The sequence below is a fragment of the Chrysochloris asiatica genome, unplaced genomic scaffold (genome assembly GCF_000296735.1).
Source record: "Chrysochloris asiatica unplaced genomic scaffold, ChrAsi1.0 scaffold00094, whole genome shotgun sequence".
NCBI lineage: Eukaryota > Metazoa > Chordata > Mammalia > Afrosoricida > Chrysochloridae > Chrysochloris > Chrysochloris asiatica.
The window spans coordinates 2,914,442-2,936,746 of record NW_006408612.1 but is presented as its reverse complement, the minus strand read 5'-3'; the positions used below and the strand labels follow the sequence as shown (position 1 = coordinate 2,936,746).

General features: G+C 40.5%; 1 protein-coding gene across 2 annotated transcripts in view; it reads right to left on the bottom strand.

Moving 5' to 3' along the window:
• Positions 1-504: 504 nt before the first annotated feature.
• ITGA6 (integrin, alpha 6) overlaps positions 505-22,305 on the bottom strand; it is a 91,179-nt gene continuing 69,378 nt past the window's right edge. The window contains exons 16-26 of one of the 2 annotated variants that reach the window (XM_006866640.1): positions 22,129-22,212; positions 21,944-22,023; positions 21,718-21,795; positions 21,528-21,630; positions 18,826-18,999; positions 17,057-17,152; positions 16,845-16,955; positions 16,654-16,752; positions 6,720-6,845; positions 3,313-3,442; positions 505-939 (exon numbers count right to left, since the gene is read on the bottom strand). In XM_006866640.1, coding sequence (XP_006866702.1) covers positions 3,335-3,442; positions 6,720-6,845; positions 16,654-16,752; positions 16,845-16,955; positions 17,057-17,152; positions 18,826-18,999; positions 21,528-21,630; positions 21,718-21,795; positions 21,944-22,023; positions 22,129-22,212 — 1,059 coding nt within the window. In that variant the 3' untranslated portion in view covers positions 505-939; positions 3,313-3,334. The remainder of the gene's footprint in view (positions 940-3,312; positions 3,443-6,719; positions 6,846-16,653; positions 16,753-16,844; positions 16,956-17,056; positions 17,153-18,825; positions 19,000-21,527; positions 21,631-21,717; positions 21,796-21,943; positions 22,024-22,128; positions 22,213-22,305) is intronic. The other variant, XM_006866639.1, reaches the window with a different exon arrangement.

The following is a 22,305-nucleotide window of genomic DNA, read 5'->3' as shown; positions in this document are numbered from 1 at the left end:
CAGGAAATAACTTAGGTCAAACCAATGACCACCCGTGTTCTAATTTTGTTTGCTTACACCAAGCTGCAGGGTCAACTAGAGAATCTTTGGCCTGTCAATCACAAAATGTTTTGTAAAAATAAAAAAATAAATACCAGGGCTAAAATATATACAAACAAGTATAACTAGCATTCAAATCTGTTGCGCCTGTGTGTTTTAGTGGCGAGAAAATGCAGCCTGGGAGCATGTGGTGTGAGCAGACGCTCACACAGCTAGGAAACGGAAAAGATGTAGGATAGCAACATCACCTTCTATTGCACATTTAATTTAAGACGGCACTTGAAATTGAAACACGGCTCCCCTAGCAAAAGAGTCTTGCAATGTGGGCCAGTTAACTCGCAGGTTCTCTTGTCCTAAGGAAAGAACTGTTGGCAGAGGCAGGGCTGAGGTCTGGCCAGTGACCGTGGATGTCTTCCTCCAGCTACACTATGAAGAGGACAACCCAGCAGGCCTGTCCACAACCCAAGTCAGCCACAGCAACTCGAAAGCAGCCCAGAGAGTTAAATTAAGGCAGTGAAAGAAAAAATCCATTCCGACAGTCTTAAATTTGGCTGTGCAAAACAAGAGCCTTAGGGTACGTAACAATATCCACAGTTAAAACTGTTGGTTCGTACTGAGTGTAGGCAATCTGAAGTCAATATTCAGGTACTGAAGGGCCTTAAAATCCACTGGAATTTCTGTGTTGGAATGGGGGAAAACCTGGCTTGGGTTCTGTGGGGCTTTTCTTTGGCTCCCCTAGGAGTAGCTTTCATTTTCATTCCACTTTGTGACCCACTGCTTTTTTTCAAGGTGATCGTTAATATATTTTTCATCTTTGATCTCTCGCTCTTCTTTCCGGATCCTTACAGCATGGTATTGGGGAAGGCTATCTTCGTACCTAGAGCGTTTAAAGAATCCACACTGGAGAAGGGAAAAAAAGAAACACAAACAAATCAAATTCATTTCAGAAAAAGCTGGCGTCCTAAATGGGAATGTCTAAGCTGTCTGTTCCGCTATGCCCATCTTTGGACTAAGAAAAGAAATGGTTTTCTTTCAAGAAACAACTAATTGGTGTGCAAATAAAACATTTAACAGCCAACAGGGATAAATGGAAGAGAAGAAAAGCCGTAGAAATGGAAAAAAGTCCCTTTTTATTTTGTCTTTACATTTTATAACAATGTAAGCTACCTTTTTACTCATGATTTAAGAGTTTCTTAAACACTGACTTCTTTTTTTAAAAAAATATAATCACAATATTATATGTAAAATAACTACTTTTCAGCTTCCTAGCACTATGAGTTGGAATTGATTTGATGGTACTTAACAACAAGATTATCATTTTAATTTTAGAAACATATTTTTCTTAAAGGCTATAAACAAAAGATTATATTATGCCCCTCTCCACTGATAAAATGGAAATCAGGTCACAAATATTTTACATGTAAATACGCTGTTGTTGTTAAGTGCCATTGAGTAGGTTCTATAGCAACTCTATATAGGGTTTTCAAGGAGTGGCTGGTGAGTTTGAATCGCCGACACTGTGGTTCAAACCAACCTTGCTTATCCTATAGAGCCATACCAGGACTCCATGTTCAATTTAATGGATCAATTTAAGAATCTCCTCCCCTCAAGCTCTAGGAACCGTATTACATCTTTCATTAGCTAAGCTAAAAGGTAGGGATTTGGCATGGATTTCCTGCTATGCTTCTGATTTAAACTGTTTTATTCATGTGATTTATTATCACGTAATAAATCATGTGATAACTGTCCAGCCATAAAGCCAATCTTGTATCACATAGGACTTAAGGCGAGTGTCACTGCACTAAAGTTCAGATGAAGATACAATTGCATATTTTTTTTTTCATTTAAAAAGTTCAATCTGATAAATTGAATAAAAGGCAGTTAACTTGACCCATTCAATCTGATTTTTTTAATCTTTATTTTTTAATCAATAATATAGCTGAACAGTTTTTAATCAAAGCAAATATTTTTAAATGAATAAAATAAATACATGATATTTTAAAAACTGTTTTCAATTTAGAAATGCAATTAAGAGGAAGCTGAGCGATAAAAATACTTAGAATGGTTGACTTATTATTAATAAGATATGACACGTCAACAGAAATAGAAAGTTTATATTAAATGATGTTATGTTATTAAAATGCCATGGGGCAAAACAAAATTATGCATATATGTTATCACTCAATCAAGAGGTAAAATGGACCAAGAAATTCTGTGCTGGGACTACTTCGACACTGACTTCTATTTTTCTGTGCAGAAGAGCCAAAGTACCAATTGATTATAAAATGTGACTGATGTCCATTTAAACAAAGGGGGATTTGTAAAACTGCAATGGCATTGTTAGGATTCATCCTAACAGTGCCATGGAAAGTGACTGTAGAAGCAATTTTATCTTTTAATGAAATAGAAAAAGGAATCCTCACCAGTTCCTGTTTCCATGGGAGCAAGACATGAATTTAAAATCAACTGAGACCCAAGGTTGAATAATATGTCTAGGATCTTGACACAAGGTCAAACTCCATCACAACACATTGAAATGAAAGCTGTCCAGAGCACTTTTTGTACTAGAATTTTGTACACTGAAGGCTACTTAGGAAAGAGGACCATCTTCTGAAGTTGGCCATAATCTCCAACATGCTAACAGGCATAATTTGTTGTAATGGTCTTTGACCTGCAGTAGATATGCAAGAAAAGGAAGGTGCATGCTTAGCTAGCATAAGGTAGTTTCTGAGCAACAATTAAAGCATTCCAGCCTTCCCCCATCATTTTGTAGCAAGGACAAGAAGATCAAAAGGAGGGCAGTGAAAGAAGCCTGGCCATCAAGAGAAACGCAATGTTTCCAACATGCAACAGGTTAATCAGGCAGTCAAGACAAGCTTAGGTTTGTGGGAAATTCCAAAATGGACAAGAAATCTGGAATGACTTCTTATGCATCTTTGAAATTCCAAGTGGGATGCTACATAACTAGATTTAACACCATGTGGCAAACTGGGCTACTCTGGAGGTCTAAAGCCTCCATTTGTGTGTCATGGGTAATGCGTAACAACAATAACACAAAGCAAGTCACCTGAAACAAAAGATTCTTTGTGCATTTAAAGAAAAACAAACTATGAGCTTTCAAGTATAATAAATACACCTAACGAAGACAAGCCAGTGTGGACATTTGGAAACATCTGTTAATGGGACACACATAGCAAGCTGTTGCTCTTAAAGTTAGCCACCACAACCATAGCAGGTCCCACAGCTAGCAATTAAAAAACATCAATCAATTACCAATTACAGAAGGAGATCAATACTATGCATCAGAAGTAAGCCTCTCTTTATCAGATGGCTGAGCATGGATCTCAGCCTTGTGATATGTGGCATCATAATGATCTTTCTTATTTCTCCTGAAGAAACCACACTACAAGGAAGCAAGGTATTGAGTCAATTTCACAGTTTTGTGTAGTAGAGCTAAACAAAAGAAAATCTCAGATTTTTACCCATAGTCTTTCAACAGCTTGTTTACAAAAGAGATCACTATAGGTTAACCCCTTAAGCAAATGGCCCCTGCACTACAATACATTCTATAATCTGACAGCAGTCAATCCAACTCTGGCCAAAGATTTATATGTGCAACATTAGTCAGCTAATTGATTTTCCTATTTGGAACAGAGGACAAAAGCTATCTTGAAAGTAGAAAATGTACACACGTGATTGTAGCTTGGACTAGTTTCTCCTTGCAGGAAGATTATGGGCTCTACAGTAGGCAAGATTGACTTCTGCAGCTTATTAAGACAAAGGTTAAAAAAAAAAAAAAATTCTCTAAGGCTTTGCACAAATACAAATCAAATGTACATACGCTGCGGGTCTTTTTCTGTCTTTCAGAGTAAATTTTATGGAACAAATGCCTTCTACTTGAGACCTTTGGGCTGGTGAGCTGAATCACAATATAAATTCGAATGTACCATCATGAAAGAATGATTGCTGTCATTTTCCCAAATTCTCAACCACCATGAAACCCTTAAGTGGTGGAGACCTAAGTTCCTTAGGCTAGGTCACTCTAAATGAGTATAAAAGTATAATTCCATTTTCCACCATAATTTCCTTCATTCAGTCGTGGAGAACTTTTTCTATTTACTTTTATCTAGTTCATAAGGTCATGGAACTGCTCTTTGAAACATAACTTGGTTGAATAAATCGCTGTCCTGCAAAATTCTGTTTCCTAGGCTAGCCACTACATAAAGGTCAAAACCTACATTTGCATTGTACCACATGGTAGCCACTGGCCATGTGACTATTAAAATTCCTATTAAATGAAATAAAATGTAAAATTTCACACCTCAGTGGTGCTATTGCTTAGTAGCCACAAGTGACTAACGGTTACCTTACTGGACATTGCCGATCCAGAACAGTTTGATAAGTACAGAACACGCGTCTGGGTAGTATGGATCTAGACTGCCTCTCCTGGTATCTACTGACAACTGTTATTTTACCAGACACTGAATATCCCCAGTCAACTTTCAGTAACACAGCTAGAAAAAGGGACGAAGGAGATATGGGCCAGAAACCAAGACTTGTCTACTTTGACAACATTTGTAATATCCTTGAGAGCTCGTTTTAGTCTGCAATGAAGGTGATCAGACCAACTTAGAAAACTGTTCTCCTTTCCTTCCAAACAAAATCCTATGTTTTTCTGGTTGTTGTTAAGTGCCACCAAGACAGTTCCAACCCATAGTGATCCTGTTTAGGGTTTCTGAACAGTGGCTAGTGGGCTTGAACTGCTGAACTTGCGGTTCAAATCGACCTTGTGGTCAAGTCCTTATCCTACAGCGCCACACCAGAACTCCAAATTCCTATGTAGATGCCCAATATTCAAAGCATGCTATGATTGAAGTGGAGAGAGAGGCCCCAAGTCCATCAGACTAACTCAACTTTGGCACGTATGTGGATATACTAAACCCAATAAAAAGACCAAATCCTTACTAATCCTAATATTCTACAACTTCAATATATAAAACCAAATAGTTCCATTTAAGATAAAAATAATGACTATAAAGTAATAAAAACATCTTTTCTATGTGGAGGTTGCAGCAGTTCATGGATTATAGTCTGCCTAGGAGTCTGGATCTTTGTTTATTGTTGTTAAGTGCCGTCGAGTCGGTTTCAACTCACAGCAACCCTGTATAGGGTTTCCAAGGAGCAGCTGGTGGGTTTGAACTGGCAATCTTGTGGCTAGCAGTCTAGTGCTTATCCTGCAGTGCCACACCAGGATATTTTAGACCCTTTAAGAGTCATCGAGATCATCCACTCACAGACACGCATTAAACAGCTGAGGCAAACCAGTGTCCCAGGGCAGTGGGGAGTTTTTCTAAAATCACACAGCTTGTTTTCTTAAATTTAAAACCATTGTCAAGTTTCCACCTTCATTAAAGTCTGACAATAAGAACTGCTCTAGAGAAGGCTATCCTCGTGGCCTCTGCCACAAAGGAGATACGGTCTTCCACAAATATCAAACCCCAGATACAGTGTTTGATATGAAAATAATTTTCATGACATCTCTATGTTCACGGACTGTATCTGCCAGAGACACCTACTGCCTGATCCAAACACCAGAGGTAAGTTGGCTGAAGTGAAAAAGAGCTGCCCAGTATTTTCAAGTAAGTATCCTAAGCTCTTATCTAGAAGAGTTCGATCCTAGAAGATTGGTGATTGAGGTCCATAGTTGCCTGCATCTCTCTGCCTTCATCAAGCGTGTTCTGGAACTCGGAAATTTCTGCTTTTTAGAAAAATAACAAGGGGCATATACAATGTCACTGTAAGCAAACTGTCAGTATTTCTGTAGTGAAACTAGTGAATAAAGGATAAAGACTCTGAATAGCCCCTCTTCCTATTATGGCAGGGTGTGTTGCCAAACACATCACTGCAGACTTCCATTACTCACTGGAAATAATCCACAATCTACAGGTCATGATTTGTGGCAACCAAAGACTGATCTCATGCACAATTTCTGTAACATAGTCTATTAACTGGGAGGAAGCAAATGGAAGCTATTTCATTTTATTCATAGTCCCCAAATTCTAATGAAAAACATCATTTTGAGATAAAAACCTTCCTTACCCTTGATATAGGCTATGATGACCCTACAGGGGAGTGATTAATTCATTCGTATGCTGTTTACTCCTATAATCTAATGGCAACTGTTATTGCTTATTTTGTTGTTGTTGAATCCATTTCATCTCCCGATTACTACAGTAATAGTACTAACTTAATATAATTTTCTTTACCAAAATTGAAATCAGACAGGTTAATTAATGCAGATGGATTTGATATCCAAGAATGGGACTTACTGATCTTAGCTGAAGAAACTGTTAAAATAAAATTTGCCATATTAAACTATATACAAAGGACACCAAAATCTATACATTCAAGAAACTTCTAATCATATACAAACAATGCACACCTTTAAAAATAAACTACTATAGGTAGGTAGGTAGGTACATAGGTGTTCATTTAGAGAGTTCTTCAAATTTTCTTTATGTTGTATCAAGGTTTCATGATGAAATATTGGAGGATAAAAGGAAGTAATGAAGAAGAAAAACATTACCAGTGTCATTTTGAAAGACATGAAATTTAAAAAAATTTAAACATATGAAATAAAATTTTATCATAAAACTCAAAAAATGCCAGCTATGACTTACCTTCCATAGTATAAACACTAACAGAGCAAGCATCAAAATCCCAGCAAGAACAGCCACTAGGATGATCCACCATGGTACTCCTGAATACTGAGCTACCGTCTTGGAGGGAAAGACAGTCACACGAACCTGTGGGGCATAAAAGATAAAAACCTGTATCATAAACTAGGGAAAAAGCTCACCACCAGCAGGCAAATAGGGTTCTAATTCTGATTCTAAACACATTTTGGGCAATGCAGCATAGGGGTGGATGAGATGGCTTTTTGATGCAAGATTCTTTCCCTCAACAGAATACTGCCTCTCAAGAGGTATTCTTTGGGGATCGTTTCCCAGAACCTGGAAAATGCTGGATGGTGTTCATACATAGCAGCAGCTTCTTTGCTAACTTGGTATCTTTTTTTTTTTTTTTTTAAATTTGTTATCAACAAAAGATGACAGAACTATATGATAAACCACCATGTATTCATCATCCAGTTTCAGCTATTAATAATCAATCCAGATTAATCTACAAAATCTGGTATCTTTTTGAGAAAGATAACATTTTCTTTGTACTGATTTTGAGCAGTGGAAATAAAAAGGGCCTGCATATGTGTCATTAGCCTACACTCCTCATTTGGATTTCAAAGACGTTGTGAAATATGAAAATAGAAGTGGAGAGCTATATGACTTCTTCTCAGGACATCAAACTAAGAACCTGGTAAATGGTAAAAAAAAAACCTTCTTGTGGCAATTCACAGCAGCTAGGTATTGCATTGGGCAAATCTGCTGCACAGGAATTTTTAAAGCATTGAAGAGCAGAGATATCAGCTTGAGGACTAAGGTGCACCTGACCCAGGCCATGGTATTTTCAATAACCTCATATGGATGCAAAAGCTGGACAGTGAATAAGGAAGATCATAGAAGAATTGATGCCTTTGAGTTGTGTTGGAGGAGAACACTGAAAGTACCATAGACTTCCAAAAGAACCAATAGATCTGTTTTGGAAGAAGTGCAGCCAGAGTGCTCCTTGGAGGCCAAGATGGCTAAGATTTGTCTCTCATACTTTGGACATATTGTCTGGAGGGAACAGTCGCTGGAGAAGGATGTCATGCTGGGTAAGGTGGAGGGTCAGAGAAAAAGAGGAAGACCCCCAACGATATGGATTGGCCAAGTGGCATTATTTTTGGTCTCGAGTGTGGCAGCAGTAGTGAGGTTGGCCCAGGATCGGACATTGTTTCGTTCTGGTGTGCAAGGGGTTGCTATGAGTCGGTTCCGACTCGATGGCACCTGACAACAACAGGTTCTCAAGATTTAGGAGGATTCAAGTGGACTTCTGAGATGAACACAAGAGACCTGGAGATTGCAATGTGATTCTGGAAACCACACCGTTTACAGAGCTCTCCCAGTTTGACATTTCTGGGATTTCTAAATTAAGAGGATAAAGGATAAATGCAACCCAAAGAGGGAGCATTTTGCTTCTGAGGAGTGTTGTCAAGCAAGTTTTCAACTTGGGGTGCTTTGACCCTATGCTGTGCTTCCATACTTCTTGACTATACATACTGTTAAGTGCTGTCGAGTTGGTTCCAACTCAAAGTGACCCTGTACAGGATTTCTGAGGAGTGGCTAGTGGGTTTGAACTGCTTATCCTACAGTGCCATACCATATTACGAGTCATTTTTTTTTTTTAAATACCCCATTAAAGTACTTATTTCCCTTTCTGTTTCTACTATAAAATAGTTGTCAACCTCATTTGACCTACAGAAAATCCTTAAGAAAAAAGGGAATTGCTTTTCTTTCAACATTTAATAGGCAAGAATTCATGTGTAGAGATTTAGCCACAATACTGACTATGGCAGGCAGGCAGGCAGAACACACACTCTGATCACTCAGCATATCTCCTGATAGTCTCTAAGCACGGTTTCCCTCAGGGCTCATTTCCCCTCCCTGACAGGTGACCCAGCTCTAAGCCACAACAACCCTCCCTTCACATGAATGTTTCCAGCACTGAAAAATCCATCAAGGAAGGCAGAAAGGAGAAATGGTGAGATGGTGAATAAATAATATAGTGGATTATCTTATGCAACTTAACTATTCTTTAAAAAAAAGAGAAATAAGAGCCTTGACAAGAATCAATATATGCATGCCTTGTTCATCATAGCACTGTTCACAAGAGCAAAAAAGATAAAAGCCACTCACATGCCCATGAATGAAAAAACAGATAAACAAACTATGGTCCATACACATAATGGGATACTATACAACACTAAAGTATAACAATGAATCTGCAAATCACCTCATAACATGGATGAACCTGGAGGACATTATATTGAGTGAAATGACTCATTTACAAAGGTCAAATATTGTACAAGATAACTATTATAAAAGCCAAGAAAACGTTTTCATACTAAACAAAAAATACTGTTTGAAAGTTACTAGGGTGGGAGGGCAAAAGTGGGTAAAGTTAGTAACTAGAGAGTTGTTGTTAAGTGCCATCGAGTCGGTTCCGACCCATAGCAACCCTGCATAGGATTTCCTAGGAGCTGCTGGTGAGTTTGAGCCACCGACCTTGCAGTTCAAATGGCTTTGCAATCTGGCACATTAACCTACAGCGCCACACCAGGACTCCAGTAGATACATATTAACTTGGGTGAAGGAGAAGAAAAAAGAAAATGGTGAAAACAAACCTAATAGTTATACTAATAAAAACTTATAAAAGTTGGATAATAATATTCTTATATTGTAATCACAAGTAATCTTATGAACAATATCTTCTAAAAGATCTCAATGAAAATTCTAGTTTTCAAATTTATCAATGAATTGAGTAAAAAAGTAAAACTATCAATAAATCAATAACCTAAATTCACTTGAATCTATGCCTGTGGGAATGCAAGTATGATACAAGTAGATCTGATCCTATTATTCATATTATGTGGGAAATAGTATCACTAGGAATTTAATTATAGCTAATATAAGGCATCAAGTGTGGCGGCGGTAGTGAGGTTGGCCCAGGATTGGACATTGTTTCGTTTTGCTGTGCATGGGGTGGCTACGACTCAATGGCACCTGACAACAACAACAATACAAGGGAACCCTGGTGTGGCACTATAGGGTAATGCATTGGACTGTAAGGTTGGTTTGAACTGCTAGGGTGGCAGTTCAAACCCACTGGCTGCTCCTTGGAAAGCTTATACAGGGTGGCTATGAGTTGGAACCGACGCAATGGCACATAACACCACCAGTCTAAGGTTATATTTAATGAGATAATTAAACCAATAATTGAATCATACTTTATTAAGGTACATAGTTGTTGACCCACATTGCTTACTCATTAATTATCCCAGTCTAATAAAACCATATGAATATTTTCTGATAACATAGTAGATTATGAGCCGGGCTGATGACCACAGGGTCAGCAGTTTGAATCTGTGGGGGAAAGATGAGGTTTTCTGCTCCTGTAAAGATTTATAGCCTTGGAAACCCTATACAGGGCCACTGAGTCTGAACCAATTCCACAGCCCACCACCACCATCACCATCTACTTTAAAGTCAACTGCATTTAAGTCTTTTAAACAATTAATTCAAAAATAGTTAAACAGACAAAAATTATTTCAATTAGCCTATGCTCATTCTGAAACCTTGGTGGCACAGTGGGATGAGCATTGTATTGGGAACTGCAAAGTCCGTAGTTCACACGGACCGTTCTTCTATGGGAGAAAGATGAACCTGTCTGTTCCCATAACGATTTAGTCTTGGAAACCCTTTACAGGGTCATTATGAATCAGACTCGACTGGGTGGTAGGGTACTTGGTTTAGTTTTTGGCATCTCAGTCATCTGTTTCCTTAGTGCCTAGCACAGGAAGAGCACATTGTGTGCTTGGAGCAAGGTGACTACTTGGAAGGAACAGCCTCATTTGTAAGAATAAATCAGTTGCCATGGAGTTAGCTCAGACTCACAGTGTCCCCTGTATGCTGCGGTAGAACTATGTTCCATAAGGTTTTTACAGTGGCCGATTTTTCAAAAGTAGATGTTTAAAGTCTTTCTCCCAAGGTACCTCTGACTGAACCGGAATTTCCAATCTTTGGTTAAGGGGCTGGCACCACCTAGGAACTCCCTTTTTAAGTGTGTTGTGGTTGGGTGTGTTGTGGTTGGGTGTCATTAAGTCATTTTCAACTCAGGGACCCCATGTGACATTGAAGAACCTCCCCGTAGGGTTTTCTAGGTACTAATTTTACTGCAGCAGAACTACTACGGTGAGTTTGAGCTACCAGCCTTTCTGCTGGCAGCCAAGTGCTTAACTGTTTGCACTAAGGGCTCCTTCTTAAAAGAATGTTGTTGTTGTTGAATGCCACTCATAGGTGACCCTGTTTAGGGTTTCCAAGGCTTTAAATCTTTGCCTTATCCTTCTCCCATGGGGAGAGGCTGGTGGGTTCAAACTACTGATCCAGTGTTCACCCTACAATTGAAGAAAAATGTTTTTCATCACCACGTTGGCATTTCCATAGGGATGACGGGGCATGGGAACCTTACCCATTATAGTCCTGTGAGAAAGAACCTTAGCTCTGCTGGTGCATTAAATGAAACCACCTCTGAGCAGTGCTTAACACATCAGCTTGCCAACTGCCAAGTGCTTCCCTGAAATTACTCTGTAATGTAACACCCTCCACTTCTATTGAATATCAGGATAAGAATCACCCTACAAAGAGATTTTCATATCTTTCACAAAACTATTCAATCCACTCTTAGTGAGTGCTCCTTACGTAAAGAAGAAGAATCCATCTTACAAAAGGATCCAGATCTCAAGTTCTTTGAATGTAAAACCAAAAAAGGAGAGAAAATCTCATTCCACTAAAAAATGATGTGCTTATTTTGATCTATCATGTTTCCCTGTTTAGGTTTGGTGATCAGGTATTCTCTTCCAATTTCTTTAGTAATCAAGTGGGGGTATATAAAAATAACCACTAAGTAATCTCCTTCCTTGGCTCAATTCTCACTTGGCATTCTATCTCCGAGACCTTGAGATTCTTACGAATTGCCATTGAATCAAATTCTGCTTCTCTAGCGTCTAGGCACAGGGAAGCACACCACTTATCTTTAATTTGTTGATGTTGTTAAGTGCCATCGAGTCAATTCCAACCCATAGCGACCCTGTATATAGTTTTTGAGGAGCAGCTGGTGAGCTTGAACCACTGACCTTGCAGTTCAAACGGCTTTGCAGTCTGGCGCATTAACCCACATAGCTACACAGGTCTTCATTAATTTGATGGGTTTCATATACCTGGATAGATTATGTGATTTCTGCTCTCTCTGACACTGTGATAGTGATTTAAAGGCGCTTTATCACAAAGTGAACAAAAGTCTTTTTGAAACTGTTTCGGTTTTAAGGAAGCAAAGATTTCTTCTCCCCCTCCCCACCCCCAAAAGCCAGGATTAAAGTAAAAGCAAGGGGAAGAAGTTGTGATAATAAGACCAAATGACAAGATTGAATTAGCCACCCTCTTTTGCTTCTATCTCCAAAGAACATAACCTTGAGATGAGAAAGGATAAGTGAACCAAGGTAAGAGGCAACTGAAGGCATCATGACACTTCAATTACACTAGAATCCGTGGGTCTAGGAAAGCTTCACCCCAAAATACTAAAGAAACTCACTCAGAGATATGACATCGTTAATGTTGCTCAAAACAGGAGGTAGAAGACTAGATAAGCCAGTCTCTCCATTTTCCAAAGAAATGGATTCTAGAAATAAGAAAGCAGTCATCCATTAAATCTACCAATTATTAACAAATAGAGGACCACAGCACAGACTTCAATTCCCATTAGGCATGGGTGCTCCAAGTCCTAAGAATATGGCACGACCAGGAGAACCTCATTTCCATCTATGACCCAGACACAAGGTTGGACATCATCTCTCAAAAGAAGAAAGCATTTAACTAGGAGACATGAGACTGAGATCTGGTTGTGTGACCTTGCTGGTCATGTGATCTTGTAGGGGAGCAAACCTTTTCTTGAACTCCATTTCTTGGTCTGACTTTGAGATTTGCGGGCTTACTGAGGACCAAGGGTTGCAGAGTGAAATCACAAGAGCCCTGCACTCAGTCCTGGGTTTCAATCCAGAAGCCCAGGCCATCCTCCATGAGCCTGCTTTCCCTTTTTGTACAATAACCACAGTGTCTACACCTTGGTAACCTTCTGACTTTTAAATGATAGAGCACAGGTAAACCCACTGCCATCAAGTTGATTCTGACTCATAGCAGCCTTACAGGAGAGCAGACATGGTCCTTAGGGCTTTGGAGACTGGCAATCTTTATGGGAGCAGAGAGACTCATCTTTCTCTCATGGAGTGGCCCGTGGGTTTGGATCAGCAACCGTCAGGTTAGCAGTCCCAGCCTTAACCCACTGCACTACCTGCATTCTGTGAGTATAGATGAAGTGTCTAGTAAGTGAGAGATATTTATGAATGTTTGTTAGGGTTAGATCCTTCCCTTGAATATGTCAGTTCTCTTTGCAGCTCTAAAATCTCAGCGATTCTCAGAGTTGCTGACTCAAAGTTAGAGAAGTTACAGCAGCTGCTTTCAGCCACAGATGCACTGAAAGGATTCTCAGGGAATGTGGTTTAGTTGACAGCTCCAATGATGTCTCACTGATGGAGACACAGGAATGCAGGCTGGCGATAGACCATATGCCTCGGTAAGCCTGAGACAGTTCTGGCTTTCATCACTTGTGTCAGAATCGTGTCATGGCTAGCAGTGGTCACAGATTCTTGTTTGGATGATAAATTTTAAGGACACCTAAAAACCAAAAACGAAACCACTACGAGCCAGCTGATTCTAACTCATACTGACCCTGTGTAGGGTTTCTGGGTTATGGGAGAAGAAAATCTCATCTTTCACCCACAGAGCTGCTGATGGGCTTGAACTGCTGACCTTGTGGTTAGTTAGCTGTCCAGTGTTCAGCCAAGCATGCCACCTGGACTCCTTGAAGACCACGGTATTTCAGAAATCAGGGTGATCAAGTAGATTCAATCAGATAATTAGATCAGGGAAGTTCCCTGGATTTCAGCTGGCTAACGGATTGAAGCCAAAAAACTTCCATTGGTAGATCAGTAAGGGCACTACATCACCAGTATTCTTCCTTCACTCAGTTTCCTTGCCCAGCATCCCCCATCCACGATGTCTCCTGTGACATGAAGTTAGTCTACCTGGAACTTCTGACACATGGTCCTGGAAGTTCAGATCCCCACAAGGAATCTCTCACTGGTGGTTCACCACAGTTATCTTTCTAGTCCTGTTCCTTCCGTTAATTTCTTACATGAAGATGGAGAAGGCATGTTTCAACACTTAGATAAAACTTACAGTGACAGCAGACCGACTGTTACTACAAGAACAAGCAACAGACTTTCCCAGGAAGCATCAAGGCAAGTGGTCGGGTCCGCTCAGTGCAAACCCCCTTCCAAGACTAATATTCAATGGGAATACATGCTGTGATTGGTGACCACGCTCAACACTGATAAGGGGAAGTGAGGGAAAAACAGCAATGAAGTGGTGAGCTAAGCCCTACAACGTTCAATAGACTTCTGTGAACCTGGGTGAAGACCTGGTTGGCCAGTAGTGTGGCAAGACCTGGGAACTCTTGGGCCCAGAGTCAGTGACATAGCCACAGAGGACTAGAGTGGAGAGTGAAGCATCCAGCTGATAAGAAGAGAGGGAATATGCATAAGAACACCCACACTTACAGATAATACCCACTTGTCCTGGCTTCAATGACTGGATGATCAGAGCTCAACCAGAAGTAAAAAGAAGAGGAAAAAAAAAGAAAGTATTCTCATATAATTTGATGAACTTGACCTACACCTATGGAAGCAGTAGCTCAAAAGAGGGAACAAGTCCTTTCAGCAAGAATCATTCCCACCCCCTCCACACACAGAGTAGACAGGGATGGGCAACTTGGACATTGGCTACCCAAAATGGGCGGTTGGGGGCTACAAAGGCATGAAGTGACTGGCTTACAAGCTTTCAAGAGGGACCCTAGATCCAGAGGGCCTGGAGGAAGGTAGAATCTCCAGTGAGTAGTATTCAATCTGTCTAGGCGGGGCTGATGCAATGAAATGCAGATGGGTCTCTTGTGATACAATAGTGAATAATTGTTATCAGGACTGATTGTGAGGGTCGGAAATGTAAAGGTAGACGTTTTATAGCAAGGAGGGGAGTGATTAACTTTTCAGTCTAGGAGCGGTGGTCCCTAGGACCATCAAGGGAGAAGAACAGAGAGCGGGACCCTACCCAGAGAAGCAGTGATGCCTGAAATGGAGCCAGAGATGATGATGTGGAGCGATGGAGCAGCTGGAGACTTTAGATCCAGAGAGGGAGAGCAACTGTGTGCTGAAGACCTGGGGAGCACAGGGAACGATTGCATGGAGGGGATTGTAACCATGGCAATGAGAAGATATACGATAGAATGAATGTAAAACCAATGTTCTCCCATGTAAACTATCACATAATTCACAATAAAACATTAGGAAAAAAAAAAAAAAAAAGAGAGAGAGAGAGAAATAAAGGCCTGACACGGATGAAACAAAAAAACAAAAAACTTACAGTGACAGAAAAGTTGAGAAAGCAAATAATCAAGATTCAAAATGACTCTGCAAATGGAAACAATGGACCAAAAGCAAATCACATAAAATGTGAACACATTTCAGAGTATGATTTTATAAAACTTGCTCAAGGACAGGATATGGGAAACATAATCTGACCACAAATTCCAATGAAAAACATTTGGAAGTTTCTTTACAATACAAATACAGTAATAGCAGATGCTAAGAAATGCAAAGACAATCTTCAGAAAACATTTAAAAATCAAATTTCAGCTGGGCTGATGGAAGTGTGGTACTGAGCCTGAAAGGTAATGATCCCAGGGTAAGCTGAGCTGGGCAGACCACAGCTTAGCTACTGAGAATGACATCTGAACTAGGACAGTGACCAACAACGGCCCTGGATGAAGAGAGGTCTGGAGCCAGTCTGATTGTGCCTCACAGGATAAATAACTGACGAACTGGGGTGCTTGGCTCTGAAGAGAATTAATACAGACCTATCCAAGGGGGCTTCGTTGTTGTTCTTGTGCCGTGGAGTCGGTTCCAATTCATAGCCACCCTATACAGGGTTTCCAAGGCTGTAAATCTTTATGGGAGCAGAAAGCCTCAACTTTCTCCCACGGAACAGCTGGTAGTTTCGAACTGCTAACCTTCCAGTTCACAGCCCAATTGGTAACCACTACACTATCAGAGCTCCGTAAGGGGGCTTCATAGTCTCCTTCAATTATTTGAAAGGGTACTTTAAGAACTTGTTTGGGACTCATCCTAGGGGTCATCGCCAGGGATTTATTTTACAAGGTTCAACTTTGGATTTATATATAAAGAGATTTTTTCCAATAACTGCATCTGATTAAACATGACATGGGCTACCCACCCATGATACAATGAAGCTACCATCATTCCAGAAATCCAGTAATGGCTGTTATCAGGAGAGACCCTGTAAGACCTGGGGTTTCTTTTCTGCAGGGTTGAGAAGTGTATACATTCTTTCATTGAGTCAATAGCTCTCAAGACTACCATATGCCCCAATGAACTACATGACCCTAGACTTATTTAATTTTTTTCAACGGTTTTCTGAAAACACCTCTTGGTTTGCTTTTTCTGTTAGTTACTGTTGTCAGCTTCCAGACTCTTAGCAACCACATTGCACTATGGGATTGGACTGTTGAGACCCACTGGGTTTTCAATGGCTAGTCCATCTTAGTCTGGAAGTTCTGCTGAAAAGCTGAACCTTAAGACATTATCTGTCTTCTCCTAGGTGGAGGTAACAGTATCATGAGGGAGAAGAAGCCTGGCTTCAGGCCGTGGGTGTGGAGTAGAGGAAAGAGTGATTTTCTCTGTGCCTGCTTGAGGGCTTGGGGGACCTTCCTCACCTGAGTGCCTGCGTTTGGCAGCTTGATATTCTCCGAAGCAGCAGTCACATCAATGGAAGCCCGCACAAGAATGTCCAAGTAGTTCAATTTGGAATATTCCTGTTTGGAGACAAAGTTAGTGAACCTACTAGAGACATGAGGAATGTCCTAACAGGTGGCAAATGACTTCTGGGGACAGAGCAGAGGCACACCTCCAGAAACGTGCCGTTCCATAACCTCGAGCGCAAGATAATGGAAGCCTTGCTGTCCAGCCCTCGCAGTGGACACCTGATGTTCACACATCTCACGTTCACACTACAGTTCTAGAAGGAAAGGGGAGATCGGTAGTTACAACACAATATCCTGGGGGAAGACCCCCTCCCCCAGCCTTTGTCAAATCTTCACAGCGTTTGAAAATACTTACAAGAGTCTGATACTTCCTTTCAGCAAATAAAGAAAATTTTCTATCATCTATCTGTTTTTCAGCAATTTCCCGTTTCTTCCTTGAGTTGTGAGACTCCTGAGAAGAATCATATCCAAAACAGTTCCAACTTTATTTCTTTGTTACCACTGTGCATAGCTCCATAAGCACACCATCCCAACCAATGCTAAGTTCAAAGGCACAGAAATAAGTTCAGTGTAAACTGAATGTGCTATTACCAACCTCAATGCCAAGTTGGTTAAGACAATTCATTCCACCCTGACCTTAACACTCAGGTAAAGAGAAAAGACTGCTCTCTCTGTTCCCATCTTCCTACCCAATTAGGAGCATCTTTAGGTCAGGGATCAGATCTTGTTTGTACCGTACACACCCTAGCACCGCACCGTACTTAATGGATGGTAGAATCAGCACATCTTGAATGAATACACAACATTGACGAAGAGGGAAAGAAAGAGACAAAAAGAACCACAGTATGAGTCCTTCAAAGTAGAGTACTGAAAACTCAGCCATAGAACTAGTTTTCAAACTGCATTTTTTTCCTTTTAATAACCACTGGGAATAATGGGCCACCGTGTGTTTTGGAAGCTGATGATTAGAGGAGGATCTGCCAGACCCCACTGTGAACACTGATCAGACTCAGTCGCTTTAGAATTTAAAACAGACAAGCAGCGACAAAGCTAACTTTCATCAGACTGGAGTGGGAACAAGAAATCAGTCCCACCATGTGAAGCAGTACAGAGGGAGCGGGGTGTACAAAACGGAAGGCAGAGCTGAGCTGGAAGGCTGAATCTGCCTCTTTAGAACAGAGTGACTTAGGGCAGGTTACAATCTCTCTGACTCTACCTTTCTTCATCTGTGAAAATGGTCAGGATACTAAAAGTGCTTGTGTCACAGGACTATTAGAATGAAATGAGAAAGTACACATGAAATGCTTAGCACAGTGCCTAAGACTTTATGACTACAGGGTAAATATTATTAAAAAAAAACAAAACAAGTAACAATGAAAAGCTTTGAAGGCCATTTGCTAAGGTACCAAGACTCTCTGCAACATGTTTGGTTCTAATGCTTATTTTCACGGCCGACAAATGCAACACAGTTTTGGCTGGTGCAATTAGACACCAACTAGAAATTAAAACTGGTGGCTCACACCTATCCTCCCTCACCCCCTGCTCACCCCTAACCAGGCCTTGTCCCATTCCCCCCTGCTATGAGTATATTACCATGTTGGGTAACTGCTGATCCTAAAGGTTTAGAAAATATCACTGGCACCGACACGTACTGAAGGATTCTTCTGCCTTATGTGCCAGGATGATCACTAATCGGCAATAACTCCTCATGGACTTGGATACTCAACTATATGCTAAAAATTGCAACACTAAAGAAAATGCCGGTAGGTAAGGTTCCTAAGGAAAGTGATGATTTTCCCATGAAAAGTTATCTTTTTCAGTAATGCCTGAGATGGAGGCAGAGACGATGACGTGGAGAGATGGAGTGGCTAGGGACTTTAGACACAGAGAGGGAGAGGGGCTGTGTGCTGACAACCAGGGGGCAGGCTTGTAGAGTATACCCTTTGGTTGGTTGATGATGCATGGAGGGGATTGTAACCATGGCAATGAAATGATATACGATAGGAAGAACATAAAGCTAATGTTCTCCCATGTAAACTATCACATAATTCACAACATTAAAAAAAAAAAGTTATCTTCTCTTGTTTATGATGACGGAGACATTAAAGACATCTATCAACATACCTTTAAGTTCAGGAGGTTGATTTCACTCGGAGGGTCACAGGTTACCATTTCCAACCCTTTGGATTCCACTTTCACCAAATAAAGCAACCATTTGCCATTGTGAATTTCTTTAGGCCACTGAATATTCAAGGTTGCCATGCCGAGGTTCTTAAGAGGCTTGCCTAAATTAATTACCTGTTAGAAAATAATACATATCAGCTCAGTGTGGTTCTTATAATGCTAGATTAATTAATTTATCAGCTCTGAAAACCAAAAGAAAAAAGCCAATAAAAGCACATTCTCCAACAGTGGAGTATTAAAGGGTACGCAAAATCGATATTTGCACTTAAAGATTCTTGTCAACAAATTTCCACTTTTAGAAAAAGGTCAAAGAGACATAGAGTAGTGGTTGCTTAGGGCTGGGAATCAGCACTGGACTGTGAACTACAAGGTCGGCAGTTCAAGCCCACTAGCTGCTCCTCAGAAACCCTATACAGGGTCATCGTGAGTAAGAATTAATTAGACGGTACACAAGAACAAGGACTGGGAAGAGGGCGTAGAGAATTGGGAATGACTGCTAATAAATATGAGTTTCTTTTAGGGGTGATGAAAATGTTTAAAGTTAGATTGTATTGATGGTTGTTGTATAGCTCTGTGAATATACTAAAAAACACTGAATTGCATTTTAAATGGGTGATTATATGGTATGTGGATTATAAATACTTAAAAAACCAAACCCACGGCCAGTGAGTCAATTCTGATTCACAATGACCAAAGAGGCTGCTTCCTCCTTTGTCTGTGAGGAGATCCCCTCTGGAACCCACAGACTTCTTTCCAGCCACACCTGCAGAGAGGTCAGAACCGACACTACTACCTCTCAAAGCTGGCTTTAGTGCCAAGAAGCTAACCCAGATTGAACTGTGTCCCCCAAAACATGCATCGACTGGACTCAGCCATGATTTCCAGGAGTTTGGCAGTCATGCATGTAATGATGCAATCACTCCCGCGATGTCATCTAATATCATCAGCCAATCAGCTATAAGGAGACTAGGGTGGGCTGCAACACCCTTACTTAGCTCACAGCCAGGATGCTACCTATGCAGGGGAGCTCCCTGGGCAGTGGCCTGCATCACCTTTTACAGGAGATAAAAACGGACAGACAGGAGGGACTTGACGATCTACAATGCCACCCCCACCCCCCAAAAGAAGAGCTGGGACTAGAACCAGGGTCTCTGCCCTGAGATTTCTGGGACCCAGAGGAGACTGATGCCAAAAACACCAGCTCCACAGGTGTGGGGAGGAGATAAGGACCTTCCATGAGAAAATACATTTCTGTTATCAACAGTGGATGGCTATACCGAACAGAATTTTAAGTAGCGATGTTTATGACTTAACAGAACTACTGAACTGCAGCACTAGCTAACTAAACACAGAACCAGAGCAGAACTCAGCTTCTTCATCCAGCGAGAGTCAGGGGCAGGCCCACTGTGGCCATCTCAGACTTCTACTCTATGGTCATTATGCTTTCAGGAGGGTGAGGTGATTTCAGCAAAACTCGCGCCTGAGTCCTGAGTGAGCGCTGCACCCGGTTTTTATGCTCATTTAGCTGTGCAGATACTGAATGTCTACTTTGAACTGGTGCAGAGCCAATGATTAATCTTCTATATTGGCCTATGGAGTCCCTGGGTGGTGCTAACAGTTTAACAAGCTCATCTACTAACACAAAGGCTGGAGTCCACCCAGAGAACTTGGGAAGAAAGAATCAGCAATCTACTCCGAAACAATCAGCCAATGAAAACCCTAGGGCACACAGTTCTTTCTATTCTGACACATGTGAGAATACCTTAAGTTGAAAATAATTTGACAGCAATTGGTTTTATTGGCATATACCAAATTCACACCGACTATTCCAAAAGGAGAAAAAAAAAAAAGGGGGGGGGGGGGAGTCCTGGTGAGGTGCCATGGGATAAGCACTTGGCTGCAAGACTGGTGATTCAAACTTACAAGTTGCTCTTCAGGAACCCTATACAGAGTTGCTATGAGTTAGAACAGACTCGACAGTACTTAACAACAACAGCTTTCCATAATCGGAGTCCTGGTGTGGTGCTGTAGAGTAAGCACTGGACTTCTAACCACAGGGTTGGAGATTCAAACCCACCAGCTACTTGGAAACACTATACAGGGTTGCTATGAGTGGGAACCCGCTCGACGGCACTTAACAACAACAACAAGGCTCTTCTTTGGTTTATGGGTTTTGGACAGAAAAATCAAATATTATACTTTGTTTCTATACCACATACAAGGGGCCCTCAAAAAGCACGTAGAAAAATGGGATTAAAAATAACAGAATGTTTCCATAAACTTTCTGAAGTCCAATCATATATATTAAAATTCTAGCTTAAAGAAAAAAACAAAAAATAAAAATAAAAAAAACAAATTAAATTGGATTCTGTACAAAGACTTATGTTGAGTATAAACACAGCACAACATAAACCAATTCAACTGCTTTTACATGCACAATTCAGTGACATTGATTGTATTCTTTGAATTCTGCAACCATTCTGCCCCTCCCTTTTGGAATTATTCCTCCCTCAGCAAACTCATTTTAAACTAAGCACTATAAACAAATGCTTAGTTATAAAAATCGCATATTCAAGATCATATATATAGTATGGTAGGTTTGGGAATAATAAAAGGACCAACGGAACTCAGCTCCAACCTACCCTGAACTCATACTCTATTAAACTTCCCACTTCGTCTTCAGATTTCATAGCTTGCTCACCCATAACAGCACCTCCAAAATACACCTGGGAAGGTTTAGCAACTCTGTTAAATTAAAAAACACTGGTTTTAGTGAGGATTGTAAATGGTTCTTTCAAACATTGATTTGTTAGGCTAAACACAAACACTTACCCGGACACCGATAAAAGCAGCTCAATAACCACTTTTGCTTTAGCTGTAATTGAAGCCAAATTATCTTGATTGCTTGTTCTGAAATGAAAAGGAGACAATAGGGTTTTATTTTAACAGTCACTTTTCTTATTACAATTACACTTTTATGAGCTAGGTCAGGGCCAATTCATTGCCTGCCTACAATTTCATGAAATAATAGTGAATGAAAGAGTGAAGGAGCTCTTACGTTTCCAACTTCAGATTAATATCCAGATCTGTGGTGTCAAAGGTGACTTCTGTTGTACTTAAAATCAAATAAAAAGTCACCTAAAAAATATAAATAGCCATTAGCACAGGCCACGTAGATCAGCATTGTGAATTGTAACAGTGCTAAAACAAGTAAAAGGAAAAGTATGTGAATGCATCACCTACGTTGGAATTTCTTTTAAAAGGATTTCCAAGCTCACAGTCCGCTTGCGAGCCATTTTGGTTGGCAACACAACTCAGCTGTTTCTCCTATAAGAGAAAAATGAACTTGTTCACAGATTTGCCATACAGTGTGCGGATTGCCCCTGCCCCCAAGCATAGCTGGTGCCTAAAACCACTTAC